This window comes from Panulirus ornatus, chromosome 28 (assembly GCF_036320965.1).
Source record: "Panulirus ornatus isolate Po-2019 chromosome 28, ASM3632096v1, whole genome shotgun sequence".
Lineage (NCBI taxonomy): Eukaryota > Metazoa > Arthropoda > Malacostraca > Decapoda > Palinuridae > Panulirus > Panulirus ornatus.
In genome coordinates this window covers 12698214-12715330 of record NC_092251.1, presented here as the reverse complement: position 1 = coordinate 12715330, position 17117 = coordinate 12698214, and the positions used below count along the sequence as shown (strand labels likewise).

At 42.4% G+C, this 17117-nt stretch overlaps 1 protein-coding gene across 1 annotated transcript in view; it reads left to right on the top strand.

The window, feature by feature from the left end:
* LOC139757702 (uncharacterized) overlaps window positions 1–16780 on the top strand; it is a 46688-nt gene extending 29908 nt beyond the window's left edge. Inside the window, exons 2-3 of the mRNA XM_071678452.1 lie at window positions 14031–14209; window positions 16406–16780. Coding sequence (XP_071534553.1) covers window positions 14031–14209; window positions 16406–16568 — 342 coding nt within the window. The 3' untranslated portion in view covers window positions 16569–16780. The remainder of the gene's footprint in view (window positions 1–14030; window positions 14210–16405) is intronic.
* Window positions 16781–17117: the final 337 nt, after the last annotated feature.

Sequence of the window (17117 nt, the reverse complement as noted above, 5' to 3'; positions counted from 1 at the left end):
CAATCACTTTCCTCTCTTCCTACACGTACACATGCCGTACATCCTCGACAAAAACTATAAATAGAGTTGTGCGGAGGAGGATGGATGTGCTGGAAATGAGATGTTTGAGGACAATATGTGGTGTGAGGTGGTTTGTTTGATCGAGTAAGTAATGAAAGGGTAGAGAGATGTGTGGTAATAAAAAGAGTGGTTGAGAGAGCAGAAGATAGTTTTTTTGAAATGGTTTGGTCACATGGAGAGAATGAGTGAGGAAGGACTGACCAAGAGGATATATGTGTCAGAGTTGGAGAGAACGAAAAGAAGTGGAAGACCAAATTGGAGGTGGAAAGATGGAGTGAAAAAGATTGTGAGTGATCGGGGCCTGAACATGCAGGAGGGTGAAAGGCGTGCAAGGAATGGAGTGAATTGGAACGATGTGGTATACCGAGGTCGACGTGCTGTCAATGGATTGAGCCAGGGCATGTGAAGCGTCTGGGGTAAACCATATAAAGTTTTGTGGGGCCTGGATATTATACATGACAGCTAGAGACTGAGTGTGAACGAATGTGGCCTTTGTTGTCTTTTCCTAGGGCTACCTCGCGCACATGCGGGGGGAGAGGGTTGTCATTTCATGTGTGGCGGGGTGGCGATGGGAATGAATAGGGGCAGACAGTATGAATCATGTACATGTGTATATATGTGTATGTCTGTGTGTGTATATATATATATATGTATACGTTGAGATATATAGGTATGTATATGTGAGTGTGTGGACGTGTGTGTATATACATGTGTATGTAGGTGGGTTGGGCTATTCTTTCGTCTGTTTCCTTGCGCTACCTCGCAAACGCGGGAGACAGCGACAAAGCAAAATAAATGGAAGCGGAAGTGGATCATAGGGTGGGGGAGGGGGAGAAAATTCTGGGAGCCTTGAAGAATGTGTGGAAGTCGAGAACATTATCTCGGAAAGCAAAAATGGGTATGTTTGAAGGAATAGTGGTTCCAACAATGTTGTATGGTTGCGAGGCGTGGGCTATGGATAGAGTTGTGCGCAGGAGGATGGATGTGCTGGAAATGAGATGTTTGTGGACAATGTGTGGTATGAGGTGGTTTGATCGAGTAAGTAATGTAAGGGTAAGAGAGATGTGTGGAAATAAAAAGAGCGTGGTTGAAAGAGCAGAAGAGGGTGTTTTGAAATGGTTTGGGCACATGGAGAGAATGAGTGAGGAAAGATTGACCAAGAGGATATATGTGTCGGAGGTGGAGGGAACGAAAAGAAGTGGGAGACCAAATTGGAGGTGGAAAGATGGAGTGAAAAAGATTTTGTGTGATCGGAGCCTGAACATGCAGGAGGGTGAAAGGAGGGCAAGGAATAGAGTGAATTGGATCGATGTGGTATACCGGGGTTGACGTGCTGTCAGTGGATTGAATCAGGGCATGTGAAGCGTCTGGGGTAAACCATGGAAAGCTGTGTAGGTATGTATATTTGCGTGTGTGGACGTATGTATATACATGTGTATGGGGGTGGGTTGGGCCATTTCTTTCGTCTGTTTCCTTGCGCTACCTCGCAAACGCGGGAGACAGAGACAAAAAAAAAAATATATATATATATATATATATATATATATATATATATATATATATATATATATATATATATATATATATATATATATATATGTGTGTGTGTGTGTGTGTGTGTGTGTGTGTGTGTGTGTGTGTGTGTGTGTGTGTGTGTGTGTGCGTATGTATAACAGATCTGTGTGTAAATATGTGTATAGATAGACACATAGTCAAGTAAACGCAATCGATACACATAACTCCCGGTGCCCTCCATCCGGCACAATTACTGTATATCTTTATTGCTCATCTATAGTATTACTTAAAGTCTTTTTCAAGCTCCTACTTCACCGTCTATTCTCGATGGTGCAGTACTCACCACAGCCAGGTAAGAAGTGTGGTAGTGATCCGCCAGAGGAGAGGTTAGCAAACCTGAGAGGTACAAGTTGTTGGTGAGGTGATCCTGACGGGAGGTTTTTGTTGACGGATTGTTATTATGAATGAGAGACGTGTTGGCTCACAGATACACCCGCTCCCTCGTGTTGTTGTGTGAGGCACCATCACGCAAGAAGTTACTCACTGAGCGTTACCACATCACTCACTGTCATACCTTGAGGTAACTTCCTATGGGAGTTACACTGTCACCATACCTACTTTACCTTATATATGGGCGTTGTTGCCCACCTTTGACTGTCGTCCAGCGGATAGGGGCACGGCTGAGTGCCCCAAACGGTCATCCAGTGGGCCTGTGCACCGTTGACCGCCCTTGACGGTCATCCAGTGGGCCTGGGCACCACTGACCGCCCTTGACGGTCATCCAGTGGGCTTGGGCACCACTGACCGCCCTTGACGGTCATCCAGTGGGCAGGGCACCGCTGACCGCCCTTCACGGCCATCCAGCAGGCCTGACCACCACACTGACCGCCTCCAATATCTCTCCTGACATTCACCAGCAGGACCCCGTATAAGGGAGTAGTGTACGTTGACTTAAAAGTCATTACAGCAGATTCGCGTCGCGTCCTCATTGCTCGTAAGACGTAGGTAGGTGGCTCTCTCTCTTGATACTGTAAGCCTCTGTAAGGCAATAACCACACTACGTACGTCTATCACAGGCCATCTGTTTCTGTTCACAGCCACAGCAGATCGCCTGTCGCTGCCACAGAAAGTATGGCACTGACACGACCCACGGGAGCCTATGCTATGTTATTATTACCTTGTATGTAGCGTTAGCCCGAAGGGTGAGGGGTTGGTCCAGGGTTCACACTAGTAATTACGCCTTCACTAGAGTGGGCGGGGTGAGAGATGGTGAAACGAAAAGTAACCCTTCGGTATATGTGTCATAAGGTGCTCCTCGCGCCCTCTGTCTAGTAGGTTTCTGTAATGGGTATGTGGGTTTGTACATTGTGTGTGTGTGTGTGTGTGTGTGTGTGTGTGTGTGTGTGTGTGTGTGGTTACCTGTTTGTAGTATACGGGGACGGAGTTATAAAGTCGTGGGGCCCATCTCTTAGAACGTTCCCGACAATCATACAACTTTTAAATCTTTGTATGTTGTCCACAATTACTGTCTCCTCTTCCATTTCAGACCATTCGTCCACCAGCTCTTAACATCTTAATCTTTTGATAAGTTTTTTTCATCAGTTTCATGTTTTATCCCATCTCTCGAAGAACTGTTCACTGTCCACATCTTCAGTCTAGCTTAAAATATGAAGGTTGTGACCAGGTTACTTCTCACTCTTAGCTCTTCTATGGTTGGCAAATCTAAGGTCTGTATTCTTTCTCTGTAACTCATCTCTTCTAATTCTCCTGCCATCATGTCCTTTAGCTTTTTGTGTTACTCGAAGCGCGATGCCCAAACTTCAAAAGCCTTTTCTAGTTTCTGCCTAACTTAGGATGTGAACGTCATGCTAAATACATCATTTACGTTGTCCTCTTCAGTAAGTCATCCATTTGCTTTCTGATTATCTTTTCCAGCACCTTACTGACCACAGTCTTTAGGGAGACCCATCTGTGGTCCAGGAGACCCATCTGTGGTCCAGCGACTCCTCCCAGCTTTCTTTTATATTCATGAGCATGACATTTGCCTTCTTCCACTCCCTTGGCGTTCATCATTTTTTCTACCAGAGACGTCTAGTGTATCAGCACAAATCAACTCATGTAGAGAGATTTCATCAGGGCAATGAGCCTTATTAGGATCAAGAACCATGAGTATTCTATCAATGTTTTCTTTAGGGATTTCAATGCTTTCCAATACCTTCATCCCATTCCATCTTACCGGTGTTGGGGTTATAGTGTCATTCATTCACTGTGAAGCAACTTTTCCTCTGAATTCCTCTGCTTGATTATCTGCTGTCTAACTGATAATTTCCTCCCAGTAAATCTATAGTCAAATTTTGGATCTTCACCTGCCTTCTATACGATATTCTTTTCAAAGGTTCTCTCTTCCTCCTTTCTTATCCTGCTATATCCGTTCCTTGTCCTCCTTTCTTATCCTGCTATATCCGTTCCTTGTCCTCCTTTCTTATCCTGCTATATCCATTTCTTGTCCTCCTTTCATATCATATTATATTCGTGTCTTGTTTTCTTACATCTTATAAATGTTGGCTGGCTCTTTGCACCCATATCTTCATCACAGCACAACACGAACCTCCTTCGCGTTTTTGACATCTTTTACTGTGAATCATTATCCTTCTCCTCTGTTCTCAGCTTACCCTCAGTAATTGAGGTCAACATACCCTTGATCGTATCACCTCACTGGAAAATCTACAGAGCCTTCCACCACACTGCCACAATGTTCCTGGTTACTGCACTCTATATCTCAGTTTGTGTTGCCATAGAAATTGTTGAGTTCTGTGTTATTCCTAGGATTGTATCTCGTCTTTTCCCGTCCCTGTTCTTTCAACGTCCACATTCACTATGTAATGAGACATATGAATTATATGGTCGCTTTGTCCAGATGGTGTATCGCATTTGAGGCTCCCAACGTCTTTGCAACTATAAGTGAAGATAAGATATAATAATGATGGTGTATAGTTTCCTCTCATCCTACTCTGTGTGTGTGTGTGTGTGTGTGATTACTATATATGTTATGGGGAGGGAGTTTTAGACTCGTCTTGTCCCTCAACTTTGTAAATGTACCACGTCTTCCCTTTTATATGTACACACACACACACACACACACACACACACACACACACACACACACACACACACACACACACACACCATCTTTTCTTCGAGCCATATAGAATACTGCAGGTAAATCATACCATCATCTTGAACCATCTTCACGTCAGATTATCTTTAATCTTATCCGATCCTGGAGCGTCAGACTCCACCGATAGCAATAACCAGTTTGACAGTTTTTTAAACACTGACATATACAAATTCTTTATACAGTTTTGACTTGATGGTGGAACAGTTTAACTCCATAATCTATATTTGTCATCATAAATACAGACAGCGAACTTCAGTGACTGCGCGAGTGACGGGTACATGGTCAGGGGCGGGTGGGTGGAGGCAAGAACAAAGCGTACAGTTGTGCATGGACATAGGAAGGTGACGAAAGGTGAGCCCTACTGCCCTCAGGGATTTGGACGATCCTCCACTTCCTCCTCCTCTTCCTCGCCCCTCACCCCAATAAAAGAGGGTGGGAAGTATCAATATCATGGTACGATACACCCCAAGGGAACCATAAGCTATACAGAGTGCCAGGGTTCGTTTCGACACAAGATATCAACCATGGTAACAGTGCAGACATGATGATGAAAAGTGAGAACAAATCATATATCGTCCACTGTAGTGGTGAACCATGGGCGCCAGTGGCCCCAGTGGTGGTGAGCCTGTGAGAGACGGTCATGGTGAATATGTGTGAACCAGTGGTCGAGTGATGGTGAGAGCCACTGGTGATGACCACTTGGGAACAAGTAGTGGTAGAGCTGTCGGAGGAAGTGGTGGGCCATCTCTTGGAGCCAGTGGTGGTATTTGGAAACGAGTGGTGGAAAATATTTGGGAGTCTATGGTGATGAAACTGTGTGGGCCAGTGGTGATGAACCTGTGGGAACCAGTGATGGTGAACCTCGAAGGGTGAACTTACGGCAGGAGATGGATGTAAACCACAGGGAACCAGTCGTCCACTGGGGGTGAACCTGTGGGAGCCAGTGATGAAGAACTTGGGAAAACCAGTAGTGGTGGTGAACCTGTGGGAGCCAGTGGTGATGAACCTATGGACACACAACTGCTGGTGAACCTGTGAAGGCCAGACGTGAATCTGCTGGAACCAAAGGTGGTGGACCTTATACACACACAACCCACACACACACACACACACACACACACACACACACACACACACACACACGCACATATATATGAATATATATATATATATATATATATATATATATATATATATATATATATATATATATATATATATATATATATATATATATATATATATATATATATATATATATATATATGCATATGATAGAGTTGACAGAGATGCTCAGTGGAAGGTATTAAGAATATATGGTGTGGGAGGAAAGTTGTTAGAAGCAGTGAAAAGTTTTTATCGAGGATGTAAGGCATGTGTACGTGTAGGAAGAGAGGAAAGTGATTGGTTCTCAGTGAATGTAGGTTTGCGGCAGGGGTGTGTGATGTCTCCATGGTTGTTTAATTTGTTTATGGATGGGGTTGTTAGGGAGGTAAATGCAAGAGTTTTGGAAAGAGGGGCAAGTATGAAGTCTGTTGGGGATGAGAGAGCTTGGGAAGTGAGTCAGTTGTTGTTCGCTGATGATACAGCGCTGGTGGCTGATTCATGTGAGAAACTGCAGAAGCTGGTGGCTGAGTTTGGTAAAGTGTGTGGAAGAAGAAAGTTAAGAGTAAATGTGAATAAGAGCAAGGTTATTAGGTACAGTAGGGTTGAGGGTCAAGTCAATTGGGAGGTGAGTTTGAATGGAGAAAAACGGGAGGAAGTGAAGTGTTTTAGATATCTGGGAGTGGATCTGGCAGCGGATGGAACCATGGAAGCGGAAGTGGATCATAGGGTGGGGGAGGGGGCGAAAATTCTGGGAGCCTTGAAGAATGTGTGGGAGTCGAGAACATTATCTCGGAAAGCAAAAATGGGTATGTTTGAAGGAATAGTGGTTCCAACAATGTTGTATGGTTGCGAGGCGTGGGCTATGGATAGAGTTGTGCGCAGGAGGATGGATGTGCTGGAAATGAGATGTTTGAGGACAATGTGTGGTGTGAGGTGGTTTGATCGAGTGAGTAACGTAAGGGTAAGAGAGAAGTGTGGAAATAAAAAGAGCGTGGTTGAGAGAGCAGAAGAGGGTGTTTTGAAGTGGTTTGGGCACATGGAGAGAATGAGTGAGGAAAGATTGACCAAGAGGATATATGTGTCGGAGGTGGAGGGAACGAGGAGAAGAGGGAGACCAAATTGGAGGTGGAAAGATGGAGTGAAAAAGATTTTGTGTGATCGGGGCCTGAACATGCAGGAGGGTGAAAGGAGGGCAAGGAATAGAGTGAATTGGAGCGATGTGGTATACCGGGGTTGACGTGCTATCAGTGGATTGAATCAAGGCATGTGAAGCGTCTGGGGTAAACCATGGAAAGCTGTGTAGGTATGTATATTTGCGTGTGTGGACGTATGTATATACATGTGTATGTGGGGGGGTTGGGCCATTTCTTTCGTCTGTTTCCTTGCGCTACCTCGCAAACGCGGGAGACAGCGACAAAGTATAATAAAAATAATAATAATAATATACATATATATATATATATATATATATATATATATATATATATATATATATATATATATATATATATATATATATATATATATATATATTTATATATATATATATATATATATATATATATATATATATATATATATATATATATATATATATATATATATATATATCCAGGAACCTGGATGTTTTGGCTCTCAGTGAAACGAAGCTAAAGGGTAAAGGGGAAGAGTGGTTTGGGAATGTCTTGGGAGTGAAGTCAGGGGTTAGTGAGAGGACAAGAGCAAGGGAAGGAGTAGCACTACTCCTGAATCAGGAGTTGTGGGAGTATGTGATAGAGTGTAAGAAAGTAAATTCTAGATTGATATGGGTAAAACTGAAAGTTGATGGAGAGAGATGGGTGATTATTGGTGCATATGCACCTGGTCATGAGAATAAAGATCATGAGAGGCAAGTGTTTTGGGAGCAGCTGAATGAGTGTGTTAGCGGTTTTGATGCACAAGACCGGGTTATAGTGATGGGTGATTTGAATGCAAAGGTGAGTAATGTGGCAGTTGAGGGAATAATTGGTATACATGGAGTGTTCAGTGTTGTAAATGGAAATGGTGAAGAGCTTGTAGATCTATGTGCTGAAAAACGACTGGTGATTGGGAATACCTGGTTTAAAAAGCGAAATATACATAAGTATACGTATGTAAGTAGGAGAGATGGCCAGAGAGCGTTATTGGATTACGTGATAATTGATAGACGCACGAAAGAGAGACTCTTGGATGTTAATGTGCTGAGAGGTGCAACTGGAGGGATGTCTGGTCATTATCTTGTGGAGGCGAAGGTGAAGATTTGTGGGGGATTTCAGAAAAGAAGAGAGAATGTTGGGGTGAAGAGAGTGGTGAGAGTAAGTGAGCTTGGGAAGGAGACTTGTGCGAGGAAGTACCAGGAGAGACTGAGTACAGAATGGAAAAAGGTGAGAGCAAAGAAGGTAAGGGGAGTGGGGGAGGAATGGGATGTATTTAGGGAATCAGTGATGGATTGCGCAAAAGATGCTTGTGGCATGAGAAGCGTGGGAGGTGGGTTGATTAGAAGGGGTAGTGAGTGGTGGGATGAAGAAGTAAGATTATTAGTGAAAGAGAAGAGAGAGGCAGTTGGACGATTTTTGCAGGGAAAAATGCAAATGAGTGGGAGAGGTATAAAAGAAAGAGGCAGGAGGTCAAGAGAAAGGTGCAAGAGGTGAAGAAGAGGGCAAATGAGAGTTGGGGTGAGAGAGTATCATTAAATCTTAGGGAGAATAAAAAGATGTTCTGGAAGGAGGTAAATAAAGTGCGTAAGACAAGGAAGCAAATGGGAACTTCAGTGAAGGGGGCTAATGGGGAGGTGACAACAAGTAGTGGTGATGTGAGAAGGAGATGGAGTGAGTATTTTGAAGGTTTGTTGAATGTGTTTGATGATAGAGTGGCAGATATAGGGTGTCTTGGTCGAGGTGGTGTGCAAAGTGAGAGGGTTAGGGAAAATGATTTGGTAGATAGAGAAGAGGTAGTAAAAGCTTTACGGAAGATGAAAGCCGGCAAGGCAGCAGGTTTGGATGGTATTGCAGTGGAATTTATTAAAAAAAGGGGGTGACTGTATTGTTGACTGGTTGGTAAGGTTATTTAATGTATGTATGATTCATGGTGAGGTGCCTGAGGATTGGCGGAATGCTTGCATAGTGCCATTGTACAAAGGCAAAGGGGATAAGAGTGAGTGCTCAAATTACAGAGGTATAAGTTTGTTGAGTATTCCTGGTAAATCATATGGGAGGGTATTGATTGAGAGGGTGAAGGCATGTACAGAGCATCAGATTGGGGAAGAGCAGTGTGGTTTCAGAAGTGGTAGAGGATGTGTGGATCAGGTCTTTGCTTTGAAGAATGTATGTGAGAAATACTTAGAAAAACAAATGGATTTGTATGCAGCATTCATAGATCTGGAGAAGGCATATGATAGAGTTGATAGAGATGCTCTGTGGAAGGTTTTAAGAATATATGGTGTGGGAGGAAAGTTGTTAGAAGCAGTGGAAAGTTTTTATCGAGGATGTAAGGCATGTGTACGTGTAGGAAGAGAGGAAAGTGATTGGTTCTCTTTGAATGTAGGGTTGCGGCAGGGGTGTGTGATGTCTCCATGGTTGTTTAATTTGTTTATGGATGGGGTTGTTAGGGAGGTGAATGCAAGAGTTTTGGAAAGAGAGGAAAGTATGCAGTCTGTTGTGGATGAGAGAGCTTGGGAAGTGAGTCAGTTGTTGTTCGCTGATGATACAGCGCTGGTGGCGGATTCATGTGAGAAACTGCAGAAACTGGTGACTGAGTTTGGTAATGTGTGTGAAAGAAGAAAGTTAAGAGTGAATGTGAATAAGAGCAAGGTTATTAGGTACAGTAGGGTTGAGGGTCAAGTCAATTGGGAGGTAAGTTTGAATGGAAAAAAACTGGAGGAAGTAAAGTGTTTTAGATATCTGGGAGTGGATCTGGCAGCGGATGGAACCATGGAAGCGGAAGTGAATCATAGGGTGGGGGAGGGGGCGAAAATTCTGGGAGCCTTGAAGAATGTTTGGAAGTCGAGAACATTATCTCGGAAAGCAAAAATGGGTATGTTTGAAGGAATAGTGGTTCCAATAATGTATGGTTGCGAGGCGTGAGCTATGGATAGAGTTGTGCACAGGAGGGTGGATGTGCTGGAAATGAGATGTTTGAGGACAATATGTGGTGTGAGGTGGTTTGATCGAGTAAGTAATGTAAGGGTAAGAGAGATGTGTGGAAATAAATAGAGTGTGGTTGAGAGAGCAGAAGAGGGTGTTTTGAAATGGTTTGGGCACATGGAGAGAATGAGTGAGGAAAGATTGACCAAGAGGATATATGTGTCAGAGGTGGAGGGAACGAGAAGTGGGAGACCAAATTGGAGGTGGAAAAATGGAGTGAAAAAGATTTTGAGTGATCGGGGCCTGAACATGCAGGAGGGTGAAAGGCGTGCAAGGAATAGAGTGAATTGGAACGATGTGGTATACCGGGGTCGACGTGCTGTCAATGGATTGAACCAGGGCATGTGAAGCGTCTGGGTTAAACCATGGAAAGTGTGTGGGGCCTGGATGTGGAAAGGGAGCTGTGGTTTCGGTGCATTATTACATGACAGTTAGGGACTGAGTGTGAACAAATGGGGCCTTTGGTGTCCTTTCCTAGCGCTACCTCGCACACATGAGGGGGGAGGGGGTTGTTATTCCATGTGTGGCGAGGTGGCGATGGGAGCAAATAAAGTCAGACAGTATGAATTACGTACATGTGTATATATGTATATGTCTGTGTGTGTATATATATGTGTACATTGAGATGTATAGGTATGTATATTTGCGTTTGTGGACGTGTATGTATATACATGCGTATGTGGGCGGGTTGGGCCATTCTTTCGTCTGTTTCCTTGCGCTACCTCGCTAACGCGGGAGACAGCGACAAAGCAAAATATATATATATAAATATATATATATATATATATATATATATATATATATATATATATATATATATATATATATATATATATATATGTATGTATTTAAATATATAGAATTTTTTTCATCAGAAAAAGTGTGAATTCGATGTCCTGTATTGATTTTCATTATATCCTTGAAATCCAAGTAAGCGCTTCGGGTGTACAAACACTGTCTTTCAACAGTATATTTCTTACAAATAAAACAACACAAAATAAAGAGAAAAAAAAGGGTGATTCACATCTGTTAGTGGTATAGATGAGGCAGGGAACGATTCCCATCTGTTAGTGTTACACATGAGGCTGGTAACAAAGGTAATATCTTGATCTGTGGTCCACGTTCCTCCTGAAGTTCCTTCGTGGTAGTGTGGCCGTCAGGCGGCGTCAAACTCGCTGGGTCAACTGGTGAGGTGGGAGTTGCCTGTGGTCTCTGCACCTGGGGGCATTCGCGTGAAGGTAAACAGTGGAATCAGCTGTCGTGTGGTTAAAAGCAGTTTTAGGGCCTTAGCCTTTTTCTATTATCATTTCCTTGGAGGTTCCGGTCAGAGACAAAAGTTTTTTCTAAAGGCCGGGTCTTACTTGGAATATAGAGAGGTTAATGAAAGGGAGAAAGACGAGACACGGAAAACTAATCACGAATTTTTGGAGTTAGTGAAAAACCTGTATCTTAGAATGTGCCAGGTCATAGTTACTGGGAGAGACATAAAAAGGTAGCTAGTTCCAAAGTTTCGAGGTATAAAGAATCAAAACGGCCCACCCCTGAGTTGCCGATGGCCATACAATCATCATGTGACGCAGCAGGTTGCCGAGTATTGCCTGGTCGAGCTGGTGGTGGGGGGAACACAAGCAGCCAGCTCTCGGGAGCATAAAAACAAATACTTATATAAGAGGGAAAGTGAACCATCATTGCGACGTAGGGCAAGCTGGTCAAGTTTATTAAAGTTAGCCTGAGAGAGTTTGTAAGATGGACCGCTTTCGATTCCATTCTCTTGTGCAATGTATATTTACACTTTTCACCTGAAAAAGCAAAAAATATGATGGGAAATGGTGAAAAACCAAGAGAGAGCTAGTTAACATTAACGATACATTGGTCTTCAATAAACATTACTCTCTCTCTCTCTCTCTCTCTCTCTATATATATATATATATATATATATATATATATATATATATATATATATATATATATATATATATATATATATATATATATATATATATATATATATATGCACAATCACCACTGGAAAAAGAAAACATGAAACAGTTATCCATATATGCAGAACCTTCACTTCACCGTGGTGATTGTTTCATATATCTCTTCACGGTTAAGTAAAAGTTCTGCATATATATATATATATATATATATATATATATATATATATATATATATATATATATATATATATATATATATATATACGCAGAAAGTACACAGGTAGCGAGTGTACATAAGATGCAGGTAGAACCATAAGGAAACCGAAGGCAAGAAGTGTTAAGCGTTTTTGTATAACTGATAATTACATTGTCAAGACTCAGTACAGGCAGAGTGAACCATAATATAATACACCAGCCACTACTGGGCCGGTCAGGCAAATGAATTAAGAAAGAGTTAAAAGGATTAGGCCACAGGTCACTCTCACGACTTCCCATCTCTCAACTTACAAACTTAGGTTAATATGTTGTGGGAAACGTATTTACAATTTTTGTTCTTTCTTTACTAGTAAAGTTGTCTAACCGATAAAAACTATTACTGTGATTCATATTGATATCTCTAATGTGTTTGATAAGAGACGACTCAACGATATTTCCGTCCATTACTGAGACATTCCATGTGATAAAGATTCATATTGATATCTCTGATGTGTTTGATAAGAGACGACTCAACGATATTTCTGTCCATTACTGAGACATTCTATGTGATAGCCTGAACACTGCTTCACTCAGTTTGATGACCAATATCTCTCAGGTGAACAAATACTGGATTAGAATCTTGACCATAACTAACCTGAATAATCAATGCACACATAACCCGTTTGAGCAGGAGGGTTTTTATGTTAGCAGAAACGGCACTGGCAGCTGAGGCACCAATCAAGGACATCCTACTAACGCTATATATAGGGATAGGGGAGAAAGAATACTTCCCACGTATTCCCTGCGTGTCGCAGAAGGCGACTGAAAGGGAAGGGAGCGGGGGGCTGGAAATCCTCCCCTCTGAGTTTTTTTGTTTTTTTTTTAATTTTCCAAAAGAAGGAACAGAGAAGGGGGCCAGGTGAGGATGTTTCCTCAAAGGCCCAGTCCTCTGTTCCTAACGCTACCTTGCTAATGCGGGAAATGGCGAATAGTATAAAAAAAAAAAAAATATATATATATATATATATATATATATATATATATATATATATATATATATATATATGGATTCAGAATCTTAACAAGGTCCGGTGGTGGAACAGGGCGTTGGAGTCGGACCTTGTTGGTGCCGGATTGAGTCTTGAGGTAGACCAGCTGACAGTGTTGTTAAGTGCGATAAGTTGGTGGCTGGTCGCTGTCAGCCACGGCCCCACCCAGGCTGGCGTACCGCCCCGACAGATGGCTCCGTCACTTGGTACGTCTCAGTTTTAAATCGTTTTGGTTTGGGATGTGGTGTATGATGTGTGTCTGCCACGTACCTGAAGTTACGAATGCATCTTGTTTAGGAAATTCTTCTGCAAAGTGATATCCAGGTGATGGACACGGGCGTCAACATCCAGGTTTGTTGCAACTTTCCTCGTTTACTCTGTCTACTGTCAGCCAGAAGCCTCACTCGGTCCCCTTGTACACTCCCTCCTAACCCGTTTCCCAGACAGTACCTCCCGGAGCACCTCTTCACTTACGCCTCTCCTTCCATGCTAAGAGACTTAACCCTAGAATGAAAACTCCCTCCTAACCCGTTTCCCAGGCTACCTCCCTGAGCACCTCTTCACTCACGCTTCTCCTTCCATGCTAAGAGACTTAATCCAAGATTGAAAACCTCTAGATAAAAAAAATAATCCCCATAAGTGTACAAAATGTATTTCCTCTTCGTTATCTCTGTACTAAATACTCCCCCATGGACTCAGCATAACGGTAAGGGTTCTAAGGCGTACCAAACAGCAGCGTGAGGTGAGGTGGAGAGATATGACGGGGCCTTTACTAAGTTGTCCTGATGAATGATATCTCATGTGTCTTGTGTTCTGACACTTAAAGACGATAGCAGCCCGAGCCCTTGTGACGGCGATGGTAGCGCTGATGGTGGTGGCGGGGACGGCGGAGGAGGCCACGACCGAAGAGGAGTCTCGAGGGAAAGTCATAGTGGCGTTCGAGACCCCAGACCAAGAACAGTTCCAGTTTGGTCGACCTGGCGAGGCCGTGTTCGGAGCCTATAGGTGAGTAACACACAGTCACAGGGGATCCTTAGCGCACCGTATATTCCCTGATATATATATATATATATATATATATATATATATATATATATATATATATATATATATATATATATATATATATATATATATATATATATATATATATATATATATATATATATATATATATACTGCAGGTGGTGTTACCGGACTCCGCCCTGATTGTGGCTCCACCGCGAGCGAAAAGTTCCCTTCGGCGAGACTGCAACATCGTCAGGTGACGAAAGGAATTACAGTCTCGCTGAAGAACTTTTCATTTCAAAGTAATCCATCAATTTCTCCACTTCTGGTTGTTGGACAGCCTGAAGGCTGCAGGTGACTCCCATTACAGGAATACTCAGGTTATAATGATAGTGATACCATGCCAGTAACAAGGTCTTGTGTCTTCTACAGAGTCGGGCAGGATGTAGAGATTACTATACAGTTCACAGGACAAAAGGAAGAACTTCCTCACAGGTAGATTCATGGGATTTGAGTGACATGAGTGAGGTAAATGGATTCATATTTTGCCGCAGTGGCGACACGAAAGAACCAGGAACTGGGCTTTAACGACTGAGTGACTAAAGTTTCATGTTGTGTGAACTGTATAAAGTCAGGACAACCATGGGTTAATTGCATAACAATTTACATAGTAAAAGAACTATTCACAAAAGATGAGCAACAGCAATTGAATCACATAACAACGTATATTATAAGCGAGTTATTTACAATAAGTAAATACAAGATGCTTTTCACCAGTTTTATCGTGCATTCTGAGCCCAATACTTGGGGGAATCCAAAGAAGCTGGACTCACATCCCAACATGGGTGGTTTTGTTACTATTGTGTCGCGCTTCAAACACGAGCATATCACAGACACGCTGAAGGGAGATTTGATAGGAGAGAATGAGTCACTTACAATAAGCATATGAGAACAGCAAACAGTCCAGTTTGGAGTGTGGATGCTCATTTATCGACACCGACTCCCTGTTCTAAATAAGACACATCAGTATGTTTGTTACGACAGCAGCACTAGTGGGTTGTTGTGGGGACCTAACTGTACATATGAACTGTGAGAGATTATGTTCAGTAGTGATGGTGTCAGTGTGATTAAGGGCGTCATATCTAACATTCATTCATCTCTAAGGCTGTAATCTGAGCGAGGGCTTTGGGAGGAAGGAAGGAACTGTGGTATTAAAGGGATTAGTTTCCCGTGGGGCAAGAGCCACTGTCTCACACTGTAAAGTTCATGACTTGAAAATAATTGTTAATTGGAAAGTCCGACAGCATCGGCAGGTATTGGCTTGCTTCCCTTGAAGTCTGCACTCAGCCACCTTATGTCTCCTTTACAGTCCATATTCTGTCAGCTTGTGCCTTCCTTAAAGCCTACACTCTGCCAGCTTATGTCTCCCGTAAAACCTGCGCTCTCCCACCTTACGTCTTCTCTGAAGCCTGCACTCTGCCAGCTTATGTCTCCCATACAGCCCGCTCTCTGTCAGCTAATGAAGTTGATCTACCTGCAACCAAACTTGGTCAAATGTAAAACATTATTATCCACCTTGTGTAGGAGGGTAGCTGCTCCTCCTCCCCAGATGGTAATGATGTCTAGGAAATCTTTAACGTCCAGTGTTTGCACCGTCTCCCAGACCTACAGTCACCGGTGAGATCATCTTCACATGACTCTCAGTGTTTGACTTCAGTGATACCAGCTGGTGTACCAGTGGACAGACGTGGGTTCACTTGCCTTTTTTCCGGTATCCAAGTCAACTATTATACTTTCCTCATGAAGAACCACCAGGAATCCATTTCTAAAAGTAATCTATCCACCTCGACCGTTCCATGATTCTGGATTGTCCTTGGGAGACAGTAACCTTAACTCACGTCATCAAGCTGTGCCATGGTTCTACCCGGACACCCTCCTGACCACTGGACCACGACGTCACCAACCGTGTGTGTGTGTGTGTGTGTGTGTGTGTGTGTGTGTGTGTGTGTGTGTGTGGTGTTTGCCTTTATATTCACTTTATCAATATTGATTTCAATTTCTTATAAACGTAGTGACAATGAGAAAGAGAAAGTAGGATCTTGAACAGACTCTGCCCTCAGTCATATGTCATTAGGTTACAGTGGAAAAGCATGACCTCCTCCCTGACGTAAGTGTCTCTCCCCATCTCCCCAGCTGGAGGAGTCCTGAGGGATACCTATTCATCTTCCGGTACGTCGCGGACGCAGCCGGGTACCGCGTGCAAGGCGAGTCCATTCCCATCGACACGGAGGGCGTGGCCGCCAACGGGGAGCAGGTCTTCCCCAGGACTCCAGATGGAGAATTCATATTAACCTGAAGAAGGCGACGGAGGAGGCTCTCTTTCTCTCTCCAGATCCTCAACATTTACGACTCGATCTCTTTTTTTTTTGTTTTTCCTTCCCCGTTTAATCAGTTATTTCTGTTAGATGTTTATATTGTAAATTGTATGTGGCTGTTGTGTTTTTTCGTTTATCTATAACATTCTACTACCGTACGATCTATTTTGTAACTGTCAGTAGATAATAAAAAAGATACGATAGATATATCTTCCTCACACTTAACCTTCCCAAGAGTAGTGTATATATATATATATATATATATATATATATATATATATATATATATATATATATATATATATATTTATTATTTATTTTTATTTATTTTGCTTTGTCGCTGTCTCCCGCGTTTGCGAGGTAGGTATATATATATATATATATATATATATATATATATATATATATATATATATATATATATATATATATATATATATATATATATTTTCTTTTTTTTTTTTTTGCTTTGTCGCTGTCTCCCGCGTTTGCGAGGCAGCGCAAGGAAACAGACGAAAGAAATGGCCCAA